The sequence below is a fragment of the Centruroides vittatus genome, unplaced genomic scaffold (genome assembly GCF_030686945.1).
Source record: "Centruroides vittatus isolate TY-2023 unplaced genomic scaffold, ASM3068694v2 scaffold_386, whole genome shotgun sequence".
Lineage (NCBI taxonomy): Eukaryota > Metazoa > Arthropoda > Arachnida > Scorpiones > Buthidae > Centruroides > Centruroides vittatus.
The window spans coordinates 9,270,637-9,289,071 of record NW_027122706.1 but is presented as its reverse complement, the minus strand read 5'-3'; the positions used below and the strand labels follow the sequence as shown (position 1 = coordinate 9,289,071).

The window sequence follows — 18,435 nt, the reverse complement described above, 5'->3', positions numbered from 1 at the left end:
TACTGAATGATTCTGATTGTATATAGCCACATAGGTCAGATTAGAGTTGCGGACCGGTGCCGGTCCGCAACTCTAATCTGACTGGTCCGCAAAATCTTTAAAAATATGTATATTACCTGTCCTGTGTTATTCTGGAAAATTTTTGTGTTGACCTCATTGACCTGTGTTGGCGACCCTGAAAATCTGTGTGTCTGCATCGGAAAGTTTTTGATACTAAATGCTGCTATGCGTCATAATTTTTATATTAAAATGAACTTTTGAAATTCAATTTTTTTTTGTTTTTATATTTTTCAATATACAGTATTTATTTTGTTTGTGCAACATATAAAAATAATTTTTAACGACACAATAAACATGATTATTATTTTAAAAAAAATTTTGTTAGGCTTAACATTTACGAAAATTTAACATGGCGTCACAGACAACGAAGAAAGGAAACTGCACATGTGTGTGTGTGTGACTGGTATGACACAGGGATAAATTGGTGTTTATCAAGTTCTAGTAGCAATATCTATGTTAAAAAAAATGATTTATATATATATATAGATAAATTTTTAATTCAATAGAAGCTGCACAAACACATGTTTACTTATAATTCTCAGGTTAATCTATACCTATGTGCACCGCCATGGCTGCACTTTCAGAATCTCGACACCAATCATCTAATCGAAACAATTAAATGCTTGGTGTCAAGATTCAGAAGTGCGGCGTAAATTGCATAAAATCGCATAGCAAGCATAAAAGCATAAAATCAAAACAACAAAACTGTTTGAGTGTCAGTTCTGCCTTACGCCTTGCAGTTACCACCTTAAATCCAAGAATTGATGATCTTACTAGCAAAAAAGAAAAGCAGCGATCACGTTGATTTGTATACTAATGTACTGGTAAATAAATAAGAAATATTTATTGCTCGATGTAGTTTGCAGTTTTTTTTACAACAGAGTTTTTTTTAAATTAAAAATGATATTGTTACCGGTCCGCATAAAAGAAGCAGATATTTTCCGGTCCACGATAAATTTTGGGTTGAGAAACACTGGTATAGAGAGCACAAGAAAACCAAGCACATCAACTTCAATGCAAATATTTAGTGTGTGCCACAGCCTGAACAAATAGATATTGACTTGGAATGTGATAACCACTAGAACTATTCATTTACATCTTACCCTTCCCAATAACACAAAGATGGATTCACACCTTCAATGATGGCAAATATGTCCTGTACACAACCCTCCCAATTTTTTTTTACCTGTGCAATGTTTGGTTAACTCACTGCAGTCAGTTGATGCCGTGGAGAGGCAAAGAACTGTTAGTCAGCTTAACAATATTGTGTATGGGACATTTTGGAATGCTAGACAGACCTCAAACAATTTATGTATTTTTATTCATTGTATTCTTCACTGCTGGTCACATATAGTATGTGGAAATAATAATCCTGCAAATTTTGACAGATTGATAATTTGTGATATGTCTTTCTAACTGCAAATTTCCATCTTCAGATGGCCCACAGAATCTCAGAAGTCCACATTTTTTGGAAGTATAAAAAAATCTCACCATAAGAGTTAAAATCGGGTTTTCAAAAACACCATCAACAATGACCCACTTTTCCACCAAAATTCTGCTGTTTCCACTATAAGTTTCAGGGAGGGATAGGAAGAAATGTGATGATTTTGAATGGGTCTGTGCTGGACCAAAAATAGCATGCAATAAGCAATTTCTCCCTCTCACAGAGTGCACAATTTTTTCTGTTTAAATTATTTTGAATTTACTGCCTCCTCGCTTTAAGAAAATTTGATTTTGCTACGCAAGTCTTTTTCTTAATTTAAATTAAATCATGAAATTTTTATAATTCATAAATATAAACAAACACCACTAAGCCTGATGAATATGTAATGAAATACCAACAATCGCCTTAAAAATTGGGCTATAAATTGGCTAATTAAATGATTGATATAAAGTAATTTGTTACTAGAGGTAGACGTTAGGCGCCATCTCTTATCTAAGTTAATAATTATAATTTAAGTAAATATTAAATAAATTTAAGGAAAATTTAAGGTAAATAAATTTAATTTTAGGATGTGGCTATTTATACATACAGTATGTATATGCAATTGGCTATTTATACTATACATTCTATATGTCAGACGATTGCAGCAGGCTCCATTTTTGTCAGCTGTTACTAGAAATTTAGTTCAAAAGAAAACTGTTTTTAATTTTTTCTAGTTTTTAATTTTTGTTAACCAAAAATAGCAAACAATTCATTGTAAACACGAAAGATGATCCAGATTTCAACATACAATTTGCTGGATTAATTGACATTTTCTCGCCAACAGGAATGAACCCAAAAAGACGTTTTTGGTTGCAGCATCACAACTAGTATAATTAATTAATATTCACTAAGTCCAATAAGTCCAAAGCATCATCATCGGAAGCAGCCACAGTTAATGAATTGCTACAGATCATTCTGGTAGAAAACATATTTATATACATGCATACATACTATACTATACATTCTATTTATACATACATTATTATACATTTCGGTTAATGTTATCTATGGTAGCAAACATGGCAGCTCGTCTCTGAAACAGTGGGGACTCACGTTATAACCTAATCTAACCTATTCTAATAAATTACCATAATTATTGCCAAAATATTAGAATAGAATAGGTTAGGTTAGGTTAGAACGTGTCTCCACTGTTTCAGAGATGAGCTGCCATGTTTGCTACCATAGGTAACATTAACCTATATTTCTTTGTGTCAAAAAAGTGTTTGAGTTTGTTTTGATCAAAATGTACAGAACAAAATGGCTGTTCATGCAGAGTTACTCATGGAAATGAATTATATAATCGAATATAATTAGGATATCGATAATCGAAATTTAGGATATCCTAAATTATAAATAACATTAAAACTGCATCTTTACGTTATGGCTTTAAAAGAGTTAAATAGTCAATCGAGTATACATACTGTATGTATAAATAGCCACATCCTTAATTTTAAAGTTATATCTAAATTAATATACTTCTGGAAGCAAAGACTTGCTTGGGGTCCAGGTGGCATAACTGGCAAGCACACTGCATGGCAAGTGGAGCTTGCGGGTTCAAGTCCTGCTCCTGGGTCAGTTCTTTTATTCCAGAAGGTTCTAAATTTATTTAATATTTACTTAAATTATAATTATTAACTTAGATAAGAGATGGTGCTTAACATTTACCTCTAGTAACAAATTACTTTATATCAATCATTTAATTAGCCAATTTATAGCCAGATTTTTTTGGTGATTGTTGGTATTTCATTATAATTCATAAATTTTATTTAAATATGACGTAGAAATGACTTGGCATAAAATTGATTATGTAATTAGCTATGCTTTTCATTTTTTGTAAATGAATAAAGTGCTTTTTAATAAAAAAATTTATATAACTGTGTACAAAATGGGGTTAAATAGAGTTGGCTGAATATTACATAATGGAAAGGGGAAATGCAGAGATGTTAGTCAGGGAACAACGTTGTAATTGGTCAGGGAATCACAGATGGAATTACCTGTATGGACCCTGATCTTAGAAGTAAACCAAAAATGTTTGTTTTTTGTTAATTTTTTCCCCATCTACTGGGAGAACTATAAGATTAGTGTGTTCAATATTTTATTATATGTTTAACAGCAAAAAATTTAATATCACAAACAAGAAATATTGATCTGGTTCAGATGAGTTTGCTTATACAGTCAAACCTGTTTTTATGCGGGGGATAGGGACTGCATTAAAAAAAACGCATTAAAAAAAATCTCACGAAACTTCACGAATGGCTGTAAATAATAGTTTTCGCAACACAATTAAAAAAATAATTTTTTTATGCGGTCAACAGGGACCGCATAAAAAAAGTCTCACATAGAAAATAACTCAAAACTGTACGAAATAGAATTTATTGACAACAGATGTCAGCACTTGACTGCATCGTCTGGTCTATCGTCTGTTTTACACATTTTTGTCCAGGTGGTGTTTTGTTGACTTAAAAAGTAAATTATTTCATTTTTCGCATATTCATACAATAATATTACTACAATAAGTGCATTTATGCTATAATAAGTTTATTTAGCTATAATAAGTCAACGTGAGACATGACGAATCGCACGAGACTAGTCGCCAACTATACCGCACAAATTAAAAATTCGCATTAAAAAAATCGCACAAATAAAAATCGCACATAAAAAGAGCGCATAAAAACAGGTTTGACTGTATAAGAATTTATCACTATATTTGTATCTTTTATGTGATAAAAATTCAAAAATGATCATTTAAGTTTCTAATAACATTTGTCTTAAGATGTTTGGTACTTTATATATTGTAGTGCTCCACCAGTTATCAGTTGTTGTTCAGTTTAGTATGTATGTATGTATGTATATATATATATATATATATATATACAAACATACTATATACTCTAGAGTATAGATTATATATAGAGTATATAGTATATATCATTTGTACAGTACATAGCTTTGCATTAGTTTTATTATGTTCATTATTGTATCGGGTTTTCCTTCTTTTTTGTTTGGTTTTGTTTTGTAGTTTGTGTTTGACACGTAACCTTCTCTTTCCGAACCATCTTTTTTAGAGGTGTGTGTGTGTGTGTGTGTGTGTGTGTGTGTGTGTGTGTGTGTGTGTGTGTGTGTGTGTGTGTGTAAGGGGCTTGTAGATTGGTTGTAAAAAGGTCATGTGGGAACAGCAAGAAAAGGATATAAATAGAAGATCCAGGTGTGGAAGTGACACTTTTTTCGTTTGTCTGTCTTGGTTGGTGCTATCATCGGGTTATCGAGAAGGCACGTGTGTAAGGAAGAAGGAAACCGTCTGGAACATCGGAAAAAAGTGAAGAACTATAATCCAATTCCATCTGAAGCAGTTGAAGGAACAACGGAGTGAAGGGGATCAGAAAGGAAGTGGAAGTGTCTGAGGTATCATCCTGAGCAGTTATTTTTGTCTTCACGTGCAGTAACTGACAGTTAGACATCTCAGTTCAAGTACAGAATTACTGTACTTGAACTGAGATGAGTTCATGCTTCTCATTGAACCTTCCTTGTTAATTAAAGTTTTGTGTAAACTTTGTTACGCATTAACATAGGGGGATGGAGAGTGGAGGTGTGTGTGCTATTTGTACTCGGAACACATGAGAGAAAAGGAGCTTCACAGAGGAGGTTGTATGAGCCCTCTGTTTGCTGAGCATTTGTTAGTTCTAAATAAATCCATTTCTGTAAGCCGACTTGTTATTTGTAGACTAGTAGACCTAGGTCTAGCTTGAGGGTCTCAACAATATTTATTACATTAAGCTATTAACGAAGTATATGAGTATCCAAAATAAGCAAGAAATTCATTTTTGATGAAAGAAAATAATATACATAAGCAATCAAGTTTATTTAATCATTAATTCAGTACATTAGTAATTGAAAACAAATCTGGTAATCAAGTTATTTAGATTGAAAAATTAGTTAGTCCAACTGTTTTGGACCTGGACTCATAGAGCATGTTCTAAAAACAAGCTTTGTTGATTTTTCAACAAATGACTGTTCTAGAGAGATGTAGTGCAGCTCATCAGTTCCCTTTTAGAACTTTCTAAGAATTAAATTCTGCCTTCATTGAGTAAAAGATTTATATGTCTGCAGTGCTAATTTGTCAGATGATCATATTCCTCACTGATAAGATATCATGTCTATATAAATGAAATATATCAAAATATGGATTTTTCTTGTTAATTTAACTATAAAATTTCTTAGTTTTATAATAATGCACATATCAAATTGCAATAAATTTGATTAAATACATTTCCTTTATTCTTCAAAAATGACTTGTTTCAGACTTATTTTATATACTGATGTACAATAACAAATTCAATATTCAGATTTATAATTAGATTTGCATTAATCATACATTATAAATATATTATTGCATTAGTATTTTATATTTATATATACAAATTAAATGTAAGTACAGTAAAACTTCTCTAATTCAAACATCTGTAACTCAAATAGTTCTTTAACTTAAATCCTTATGCTATTCCATTGAAACCTACTAAGTGCTTCATTTTCTTTAACATCTCTAACTTGAATTTTCTCCAAACCAAAGATTTTTATGGTCTCCTGAGATGGATTTGTTACTTTCAACTTTTCTGACTCAAATTTTAATAATTAAGATTACTTTGAATAGAATAAATATCAGATTTCCAAGAAATTTTCAGACAGTTGTATCTACTATCCAACACCCATTTGCAAAAAATGGTCTAGTCCAAAGGGAGAGGACCTCTCACATTATCTCAACAAGATGTTAAGTTTTTACCTGCCTCTTGGAGCTTTGAGTTAAAGAAGTTTTACTGTATATCTTATTTATGATGTAATAACAATATCATATGCATTTAAAATAATGAACACAATTGTATTTCAATTCCTTTTGAAGTTAAGATTACCTTAAGATCTTCTACTTGGCCAGGAAGCTGATCAAGAACAAATTCAGTTACTGGAGCCCATTTTGATTTTGAATGTTCTGATGCTTGCAATCTAGCATGAAGATCATCCATTCCTCTTTGAAGCATTTGCATTTTCTAGAAAAATAAAAATTTTAAGATATTCAAAAAAAAATCACCTCATGCTAATAATTTAATAATACAATATACAGTAATAATAATAGAGTAGTGTATTTCTTAGAGCAGCAATAAATAAAAATATTCATAACATTCTGCAACTACTTTTTCATAGAAATTCAAAAAAATAAAACATAAATTTAATTTAAAATGCTTATAAGCAACTTCATAAACCTCATTACTTTTTAATTAAAGGCAATGTACTGAATTGTAAGGTTAAGTAAATAATAGATACAAACAGTGGTGATATTCAGCGGGTTTGCACAGGTTCGGCCGAACCCGTTGTTAAAATTTTCAGTTTTCCGAACCTTGTTAAACACAGAACATTTCTCAGTGGTTTTTTTTTTTTTTTTTTTTTTTTAATATATTAAAATATATGTATTATACTCTGTAATACTACTAAACTAGAGCCTTATACCCTGTTCACACCAAGCATTTCAATCCAGATTGTGAGCAAGGTCAGGGACTATGTCTTGGTGCGATCTCTCTTGACTGTTTCAATCTCGACTGAAACAAGGTTTAATTGCGATCGATTCAAGAGAGTTCTTGAAACTAGATCCAGTCATAAGAGAGATCCCACAATCTCACGCGCGTGAGATAATACAAGATGGCTGTGGAACACGTGTCGGGCTATGGACAGCAAAATAAAAAGGATACTGTATTCCGAGAGATGATGACATCTGTTTACTATGAGTAGTGCCATTAAATATACTATTGTTACCTGGTCTTCGCCCCAGGGCTCGTTACGTTCCAAATACGCCACTGATTACTAGATATATCGCAAGAAAAGGTATTGTATTTATTTCTAGCCAAAACTTCCATTTCGTTTGTTGGTGATTGTCAGGGAAAAATTTTCTGCTAGCGAACCCTTTGTTAACTATTTCGAATATCACCACTGGATACAAAGTATTTTGTCTACAGATAGACAGTTAGATTGCCATCTCCTGAAAATTTTTTAAATTAAAATTAATTTATTGTAATTATTAATTTCTAGAAGAAAAGAATCAGCCCAGAGTGGAATTTGAACCCACAACTTTCATTACCATGCAGATGCACTACAAGTTATGCTACCCAGACCTCTGATACATATAAACAATATATACATATTAAATCTTGGTTGCTTGTTGTTCCCTATTATATGTATTTTCTTAGCACAATGTTGTTGTTGAGAACATATCACATAGGAAACGTTTTCAGAGGTAAAAGGTTGGTTTATTAGTGCAAACGGATATGCATTTTGGACTTAACGCCCCTCTTTAGTCCTATTATTACATATTTATCAGCAAATTGGTTACAGGTTTACAAATTTACAGAATGCATTGAAAAAATTATTGTATAAACCATTGTATGTGTATCCTAATTTTTTCAATGCATTCTGTAAATTTGTTAAACCTGTAATCAATTTGTTGATAAATATGTAATAACAGGACTGAAGAGGAGCGTTAAGCCCGAAATGCAGATCCATTCATACCAATAAACCAACCTTTTACTTCTGAAAGTGTTTCTTGTGTGATATGTTCTCAACAGCTAAAAAAATATATACATATTGTTAAATGTATATGTACAGTACACCAATTCAGGGTAAAAGTAATAGCTGACTTAGAGCAATGGAGGAGAGCTGTGGACAATTAAGTCATCCCCAGTTGGCACTGTGAGTGACTCCTATATAGTTATATCTAAATTAATAATTCTGGAAGTGAATATCAGACAAAGTCTAGGTAGCATAACTGGTAATGCATCTACTTAGTAAAAGGAAGATGCAAGTTCAAGTCCCACCCTAGCTCAATTTTTTTTTTTCTAGAAATTATGAATTAAAATTAATTTATTACAATAATTAAAATTATCAGGAGATGGCAGTCTAACTGCTTACCAGAAGACAAAGTATGACTAATTATTTACTTAGCCTTATTATAGCCTAATAATTTGGCACATTGTCTGGCTTTACTACAAATTATTTTAAATTAATTAATCTCTTTTTAGTATATAAAATTTGTACTTAAAGATATAAAATATTCCCCTTTTTTGTTTATAAATAATGTACAAAAATGAGGTTTTATTTAATACATCTTTTATTCCTTCAGTATTGAAGCTATTTTTATACATCTAAACAAATTAATTCCTTTCATAATAATGCTCCTTTATTGCATGCAAAAAGAATATTATTACTAAAGGAATTAACATATTTACTCGCATATAGGACGAGGTATGGCTTTTAAGATCAAAATAAAAAAGATTAGATTTATTAATACAATTTTAATTTTATATCAAATGCACATAAATGCACACATTGTCCTGCAAAAATTACTGACATTTTAAACTTTAAGGAAAAATCTTGTAAACTTGACAACATAATTTGTTCATGTAAAGCTGGACAATCCAGAACCTTCTTTGCCTATTCTTAACAATCGAATCCACTCTCCGCTGATTACACTTATGAGTTTCTCCAAATTCTGATTTCCGAATAATCATCTGTTTTCACCTGGATATAAATTTAAACTTATATTGGGCTCCTGTGTGATTTTGGAATTCAATTCAAAAGCTTTGCTTTTTCTATTGCTATTCATCTTTAGTCTTGACAATATACAAGAATGATTCAAATGACCCAGATAAAATACTTTTGTTTGTAAACACCATAGTGTGAGCATCCGGTAAAAAATGCAAATATCATGGTTCACAAAAATTATTGCAAAAATGCAAAGAATCCTTCGCTCTTGCATATAGGACGACCTAGGTTTTTGTTTCAGTGAAAAATAAAAACCTCGTCTTATATATGAGTAAATACGGTAATTAAAAATATAAGATACGTTATCTTTAAAATGAAAGAAATTAATTCTGAAATTTTATTTATGATGTCTACAATTATACACAAAACCTTGCCAAACTTACAGTAACAATCAATTGATACTACTAGATTTTATTCAGGTTATAGTACAACTAATTAGTCCAAATTACGTAATATTTTTATAATTGTAGCTTAATCACCCATCTTTAATCTTGTATTAAATTTAATAATAATAAAAAAATTAATTAATTAGAATACTCTGGAAGTTTATGAAAGATAACCATTGATGTTAACTATAAACAGCAATTATGTGTAAAAAATTTACCAGTTTAATATATTTTTTAAAAATTTGTTAATTCAAAATTACATTATAAATTAACAAAATCAGCTTTTATACTTACAGTTAATACATCATCTAATCGTTTTTGCCTTTGCTCAGAATGAGAAATGAGACCATTCCATTTGTCAGAAAGTTTCTTTACTTCTCTTCGTATACTACGAGTAATTTCTCGTGCTTGTTCCTCTGCACTTCTATATCCACGACTGTCACCTTCATATTCTTTTGCTAGTAAGCATAGCATATAATTAACTAACTATAATTTTTAATTTTATTAAAATATATAATTACAGTCAAACCTGTTTTTATGCGGTGGATAGGGACCGCATAAAAAAAAAAAAAAAAATCGCACGAAACTTCACGAGTGGCTTTAAAAAATAGTTTTCGCAACACAATTAAAAAAAATTTTTTTTTTAATGCGGTGAATAGGGACCGCATAAAAAAAGTCTCACATAGAAAATAACTCAAAACCATACGAAATAGAATTTATTGACAACAGATGTCAGCACTTGACTGCATCGTCTGGTCTATCGTCTGTTTTACATATTTTTGTCCAGGTGGTGTTTTGTTGACTTAAAAAATAAATTATTTCATTTTTCGCATATTCATGCAATAATATTACTATAATAAGTTCATTTATGCTATAATAAGTTTATTTAGCTATAATAAGTCAACGTGAGACATGACAAATCGCACGAGACTAGTCGCCAACTATACCGCACAAAAAAAAATCGCACGAAAAAAAGACCGCATAAAAACAGGTTTGACTGTATAGTAATTTGTAAGACATAAACTAAAAAAAAAAGAAAGCAAATTAAAAAAGTTTGGAATGACTAAGTCCTTTCAAACCTTTTAAATTTTTTATGCATTAATGAAGTTTTTGTTCTAATAGAAATGTAAAAAATGTCTCATAATTCAAACACAAATAATTATGTAATGAATCACAAGTTTGATTATAAGAAAATCATCAGAAAATCATAGAAAATGCAAAACAATTAACATCATTATCAAAACAAAATTATTTAAATAGAATTTTTAAAATTTGTTTTTATAATTTCAGAAAATAGACAAGCCTTTAATTTTTTTAATATGAATATATATATTTCATGTAATAATGATATAATGCTTGAAAGAAAAATTCTATGATTTGAAAGTAGTTATACATTCCTTATTATAGGTAATAATAATTTTTTTTTTAATAATCAAATTTTATTTTAATATTGTCACTGAAAGAAATAAAATAAATTTAATAATAATAATAATAATAATAAAACTACACAATAATTCAATAATTACTAAAGTGAAAATTGAATGAATTTTGAGAAAAGTTGGCAAAGAAAGTCATACTGATAATTAAAAAAAAAAAAAAGCCATTAATATTCAGCATCACAAAAAACAGTAGAAATCTATGAAATAAAAATTATAAATAAATTTCAAGTGTAATTTTGTAGGTAACATCAAATAAAATATAGACAAAACACTTCAAGCATATATTAGATTAGTCCATAGCAAATATTAAATAGAATGAAAAATTTTTAAATTATTCTAAAAAATATCATTTTCTTTTAGAAACAAATAAAACATTTACACATGTCATACAATCAGATGAAACAAAAAACATATTTAAAAAACAGAACTAAGATAGAATATGAGACTGTAAGAAAAGTAAGAGTTTCATAATCTCATATTCTAAGACAAACTCTGCCAATTATAAAATAATTTCACTGTCACAAAATGAAAAAAGTTAAATAAATTAACTTAAATTTATTTAGAAAGGATCCAAATGCTGTAAACTTTTCTAATTATAGAAAGGCTAAACAAACTTACAATAATCTGCTTAAGGCAAAAAAAAGGAATTATTTTAGAAACATTGAATCAATCCTAATCAAAAACAGTGAGAACAATATCTTATTTTGGGCCACTATATGTAAATTTCGCTTCAACATAAATCCTAGTATAAATTCTTCAGTTATAGACTTTAATGCATGGAAAAGTTTCTATCAAAGATTCTCAGATATTCAACCTATCTCACCAATAAGTTTTATTATTGATACTCATAATGAATATTTAGATACTTACTTTACAATTAATGACTTAGAAGATGCTATTAATAAAACCAAAATCAAATCTATGCCAGGTAGCGACAACATCCCAACTAGCTTTCTAAAGATGGTTCCTCATCAGGCTCAGAGAAAACTACTAAAAATATTTAATTCTATGTACAAAGAAATTACATACCCTGACTCTTGGAATTCAGCTACGATTACAATGATATATAAAAAAGGCGACCATCTTTCTCCAGATAATTATAGACCCATTGCTTTGCTTTCAGTAAAACAAATGACAAACGTTTACTGGAACTGAAATCAAATGTACAACACCTTTAACATATCCAGTACAAAGTCTTTAATAGTTTAAAAAAAAACATTTTCGGCTGCGTTAATCAGCCTTCGTCAGTTAAACAAATAATAACAGCGAATCAAATTCGAATTTAAGGAATTCAAACTTCGCTCTTGCTTTAGAAAGTTTAATAACCAATCTTCTATAAACTGGTACATTAAAGGCTTTGTACTGGATACGTTAAAGGTGTTGTATGTTTGATTTCAGTTCCAGTAAACGTTTGTCATTTGTTTTATTTGCATTATGGCTTCACCGGCTAAAGTTTATAGAAGATTGGTTATTAAACTTTCTAAAGCAACGGCAAAGTTCGAATTTCTTAAATTCAAATTTGATTTGCTGTTATTATTCATTTAACTGATGCAGGCTGATTAACGCAGCCAAAAACGTTTTTAAACTATTAAAGACTTCGTACTGGATACGTTAAAGGTGTTGTACGTTTGATTTGCTTTCAGTATTAAGGAAATGCTTTATGTCAATGCTAGCCTCTAAATTTTGTCAGTAGACCAAAGATATGGATCTAGATGCAAAATTTCAATATGCTTACACCAAGAATAAAGGAACCAAATTCGCAATTTTTCTACTACTGTATATACCGTATTTTACAGACTATAAGACGCACTTTTTTCTTTGAAAAATTGCCTCCAAAATACAGGTGTGTCTTATAGTCCATAGCATCTTATAGGTATTTTTTTTAAAAATTGTTTAAAAATTAAGGTGCGTCTTATAGTCCGTAAAATACAGTAATACAACTTCAATTAATAATAAAACATAGGAAAGTATAACGCAGCATTTACAGATATCAAAAAGGCTTTTGACTCTGTCTACATTCCTCTACTGGTTCATAAATTAAGAATTACGGGTGCAGGTGACCAATTTTCAACAACAATACTTAAATTATTTTCAAACTATTGTATAAAATTTAAACAGGAAAACTCCATTTCTCCATCATTAAATTTATCACGTGGAATACTTCAGGGCAATCCTCGCTTACCGTATCTATTCAATTTTTACTTATCTGATCTAGATCATCTTTTTCTCCAATCCAGTGATGGGATTGAGATCGCTGACAGAGTTTTTCACTATATTCAATTTGCTGACGATTTGGTTTTACTTGCACCTACTAAAATTTCTTTATAGAGGAAAATTAATCAATTAAACTCATATCTCAATTTGTTGCATCTAACAATAAATCCTGCTAAAACAAAGATTATAATATTCTGTAATAATTGTAAAATTTCACAATCAGAATCGAAGTTGTATCTAAATAATACTCCCCTATAAATAGTTAAAGAAGTTAATTTTTTGGAGTCATATTTGATTGGAATATTATGCTTCAAAACACATCTAACTACTATTAATAACAAAGGAAAGCTGGCAATTGACAATCTCTTGTATCTATGTTCTACTCTGAAAACGTCGAACTTGAATATCCATATAAAGTTATATAATTCAATAATTAATCCCATTATATACTATGCCAGTCCAATTTGGGGTCTTGATTACTTATATAAACTTTCAAATTTATTTTCTTCGTAAACTTCTCCATCTAGAAAGATCTATTCCTGGTTATGCTATACGTAAGGAAACCAACCATATATGCTCATTCCCTTTTTTTCTCAAACGTATAAGATTAATAGCACAAATACACCTTAATAAATATTCTATTTACATCAACAACAGTTATATTAATTTTGCAAATAATCATTGTATTTGGTGCAATTCCAAAAAACTCTCACTCTACCATCTGATACAGGATTGTCAAGTCTTAACAAATGTGCTCAACTCACTTGATATCAAATGAACAATTCAATGTAAATCACTCCTTGAACATAGAATGAGTATCAACAAAGATAATAAAAAAGTTTTATATAAACTGTATAATTAGGTTTTTTAACATTTCTGTAATTTTGATAAATTAACTTAATAGTTCATTGTTCATTACTACTAAATAATTGTGATTTTATCTGTATTAATAACTTTAAGGCTTTGATTGTTATTATCCAACAAAAATATACTTGTAATTAATATTATAATGATTATTATTTATATATGTAAACTGTTCAACCTTTTTTGTAATTTTTCCTATTAAATGTAACACCCCCTTAACAGGGAAACTCTCCCTTTTTGTGAATAAACGTTTATTATAATTTTAAATTTTAATAAATTATAAATATAAAATAATTTATATTATGCTTTCAAAGATATTAAAGTAGAATTATTGATATGAAAAATATTAAAAACAATGGTTTTAATTTGAATATTGTAACAGACACTCAATTCTATGATAATTTATAGTAGTATGAATAACTGTCAAATAATTGATGGTTTTTAATATCAACATATGCATTTGTTAATCTAATTCTGGAAAGAAAAAAACAACAAGTTTATTTTATACTTAAGTATAGTTCCTTATGCCAAAACTACTTAAAAAGTTAAATTCAGGTAGCTCTATAGAAGCTGAAATGTTGAAAATTTAAGAAATTTTTCTAACAATTAATTACACTATGTCAAGAAATATGAAAAAAATTTAATATCATCAGATCAATGAATAAAGTTAAAAAATGCCTAATTCCTTTTAACAAATTGACTAGCTTTTATATCTTTTTAAATGTAATATTTTACAATTAAAGATTTACCTTCAGAATCACTTGTATCTGAGAGAGGTGGTTCTTTAGCAACATAATGTCGGCCAGCTAAAAGACTACTTTCGATAACCGGGCGTTTGTCATCTAGTTGTCTGCAGAATGCTCTATGTTCATCTTGCTGTTTAATGATAGTACTTACATCACCTCCTATTGTAGGTTGTGCAGAAAGTTCTATTTCTTTCTTGATGACCCATTCAGTCAATTCTCGTAGAGATAACAATAGCTGATTCCATTGGTCAGCATTACTTTCTAGTCTATTTCTATAAAATCAATTATAAATTTTATTTAATACATTGTGAATTAGATTTTTATATAGATAAAATATTTTTACTAATTGAATCAGTTATTTAATATTTTAAGCTAATTTCTTTACATTTTTCAGAAAAATAATATAACAACCTGAGAGAAACTGTTTTCAAACGAAGTGCATTCCATCTGTGATTCATTTCTTCCAGTTTTCTTCGTAACAGTAAGGCATCTTCTTGACTTTCTAAACTTTGTAATAATTGACTACTGCGTTCATTAAGTGTTAAATGTAAATCTCGTTGAGCTTCTATTTCTCTTTGCAAATCCTAAAAATTACAAAGATAATTTAACAGTTAATGATTATTACACATTCAAAAACTGATTAACTCTACATTAAGCATATCAGCGGTGACCTTTGTCACTGATGTAAAAGTGTAATTTTATAGCTAAAGGGTATATTTATAGCATCAACAACAAAATATATACACAAGATCGTTTTCCTGTGAGAATTGTTTATCAACTAATAAATATGATCATTTAGTAAGGTTTAAAAATTGACTGGTCTTCCCACTCCAATTGGATAAACCAACAGTAATAAATCTGGTGAATAGTTTGTTTGAGGTAAATTCTTGTGTTGTGTAAGTACCTAATGTTAATCAGGCATTAAAAAAAAAAGCTATCAAAGCAAACAAATCCAAAGATATCAGACCACCTTTGACTTGGATAGTGACATCATCTTCTGACACATGTAGTATAAGATAAATTGAAGATATCTAATATCAGGTAACTCTAAATCTCAGGTAACTTTCACTCTCTCTTTTTGTAGGATGGAAATATAGTAACTGAAATGTGTATAATACAACAACAATAAATAACTTTTTTTCCTCTTAAATTGTTAAGGATAGTTATTCTCCATCTGAATCCATGTGACATGACACCTATTACCAAGATGTATCAGAAAGTTTACTAAGGTTTGTGGATTGGCCACTACTCAGGCCAAGTTATTCAATGTTGAAAGTCAAATGAACTTCAGCAAGTATACCACTCTCTGAATTCAGTTATTTTTCATTTCCTGGGACTCAAGATGTCTTTTTTTCCTCAAGTCCCCAAAATTCTCAGAACTGCAATTTATAAGACAAGGATTATAAATTTACTGCCATTTCAATATTATATATTGAATTGAATTGAATTTAATATTAGGACAAATTTGTATTTTGTATTCATTAATTCAAAATAAAATTTAGGAATAAAGTAAACAAAAAGTATAATTATTATAAATTACATATAACAAAAATATATCAAAATTAACATGTATTAAAAACTTTCAAAAAAAACAACAACGTTCTTTGTTTATATGTACTGTACAGTACTGTACAGTTCATATAAATAGAGATAAGCTGCAAAAATAGTTCAATGCTAAAAATAAAATCATTGTCAATTCAAAAATCTAACAATGGCATTCTTTCGTAAGTGTAAGAATTATAATGGCATCAAACTCTTTAATATTTGTTGAATTTAATTGAAGTATAGAGGCGCAAGTGCGGATGTGAAGTTTGAAGGGAAAATGTAGTCTGCGCGATTAAACGACAGTCTTCATTATACTGATTAGCATTTTAATTTTTTAACACTAACATTTGTTTAAGTGAAAAGCAAATATTCAAGAAAAGAAGTATAAAAAATTTAAGATAATAAAGTACTTCGACATCATGGAAATTGACGACGTTAAGTGTAACAAAAACAGCATATATTAATTTGTTCACTTTAAATGATTTAATTATTATTATTTAAAATTTAAATAATTAAAAAATTTTAATTTTTAATTACAGTATAATTAAAGTGATATTGAAATTAATTTGTTAACATATAAAATTATTTTGCTATATTAATCTGGCTGATATCGCATATTTAAATGCATCGTTTCATTAACTAGCAAATTTAGATTAGTATTTAAAATTAATTACGCTTTTAGAAAAATATATACTATTAATACTAATTAAGAGGCAATTTTGTTTGTTTCTTTGTTTTTGAGAGAGTTGAATTTGTCAAAGAATTGATAACTCAAGTGTCACATAACACGTAGTCGTCATTCACGAAGACTATTTTTTTAACATTATAATTACAAGCACGGATGAATTATATATATAATAAAAAACTAGAATAAACAAAGCTGATATCTACCTCCAAGTAACCTTTCTGGATCCGCCCTGAAGTCCGTCTTTTTCGGATTCATATCACGTGATTATGAGAAAAATTTCTAAGCACGATATTAGCACGAAACTTCTTATGCAACGTGCTTTTGTTATCGGTAGGTCCGATGAAAAAAGACGTGACGGAAATTGTGAATTGTAATCGGGAATTTTATTAATGATTTTATGTTACACGTTTTCTCCGTAATTCGTTTTCTTTTGCAAATGCAAGTCTGATCCATTAACGCTGTCACGAAAAGTGGATATATTATGAAACTCCGTGAGCTAATGTATTATTAGTCGTATTTTAATACATTTTTAATTTTTTTTAAATCATTAATTATATTATTATTCAACAACTGATCCCGCATTCAATTGAAAATTTTCTTTTCGTTGAACTTCGAAAAGAAACCAGAAAAAAAAAAAAGAAATCAAGAATTATCTATCGTATGTACGATTGTTTCCCGTTATTGCCACGCCCTTAGGTAGCAATTTAGCATATAATGATCATTGAATGAAAGTTATTATACAGAAATGTATGATGTGCCATACAAGGACTATAAGCTACTCAATATTATTTATAGTTCCTAATACGGACGCCATTAAAAGCTGGCGGAGACAAATAGTTTTTTGACATCATGCAATGAATGAGCTTCTTAGATGTGAAAGAAATGAGTTTTCAGCTAGAATAATAATCTTAAAAATTAGTTTTCGTAAACAGGGTATTTTATATTTTTATTAATATAATAATTTATTCTATACACTATTTTGTTATGCAACTGCTATATTTCCTCCCTCATTATGATAAATAATTCGTTTACATAAAATTTTGTTTATTTTATGTAGAAAAGTGAATTTATTTGCATTCTAATTTATGATTGAAAGATTAATAATGTGATAAAACTATATATATTATTCAACTGCCTAAGTAATAAATAATCTTTAGCGTTACTTATATGTATTTTACAGTTATATATAACATTCGGGAAAGTAATATAACAGGAAAAGTTTAGCGATCAGTCAAAAAAATTGGGGATTTTTCTGTATATATGGAGAGAAGTTTGTGTGTGGAGGCACGAGTTTGTTCACTCACTTTGAAGCTTAACAACTCTAGTGCTTTTTGTTGAAAATTTTGTGTATTGGGGTATTGATGCTATTAAATTTTGATGGTTAAAGGTCGAGGGATGGGGAGATAGAGGGGAACGTGTATTGGAC

The 18,435-nt window shown here is 29.2% G+C and overlaps 1 protein-coding gene across 6 annotated transcripts in view; it reads right to left on the bottom strand.

Moving 5' to 3' along the window:
* The window catches only part of Dys (Dystrophin), a 514,896-nt gene that overhangs the window by 82,622 nt on the left and 413,839 nt on the right, over positions 1-18,435 (bottom strand). For all 6 annotated transcript variants that reach the window (XM_067286836.1, XM_067286831.1, XM_067286830.1 and 3 more), the window contains 4 exons: positions 15,188-15,360; positions 14,780-15,048; positions 9,808-9,971; positions 6,451-6,585 (listed from right to left, as the gene is read on the bottom strand). In XM_067286836.1, the coding sequence (XP_067142937.1) occupies positions 6,451-6,585; positions 9,808-9,971; positions 14,780-15,048; positions 15,188-15,360 (741 nt within the window). The remainder of the gene's footprint in view (positions 1-6,450; positions 6,586-9,807; positions 9,972-14,779; positions 15,049-15,187; positions 15,361-18,435) is intronic.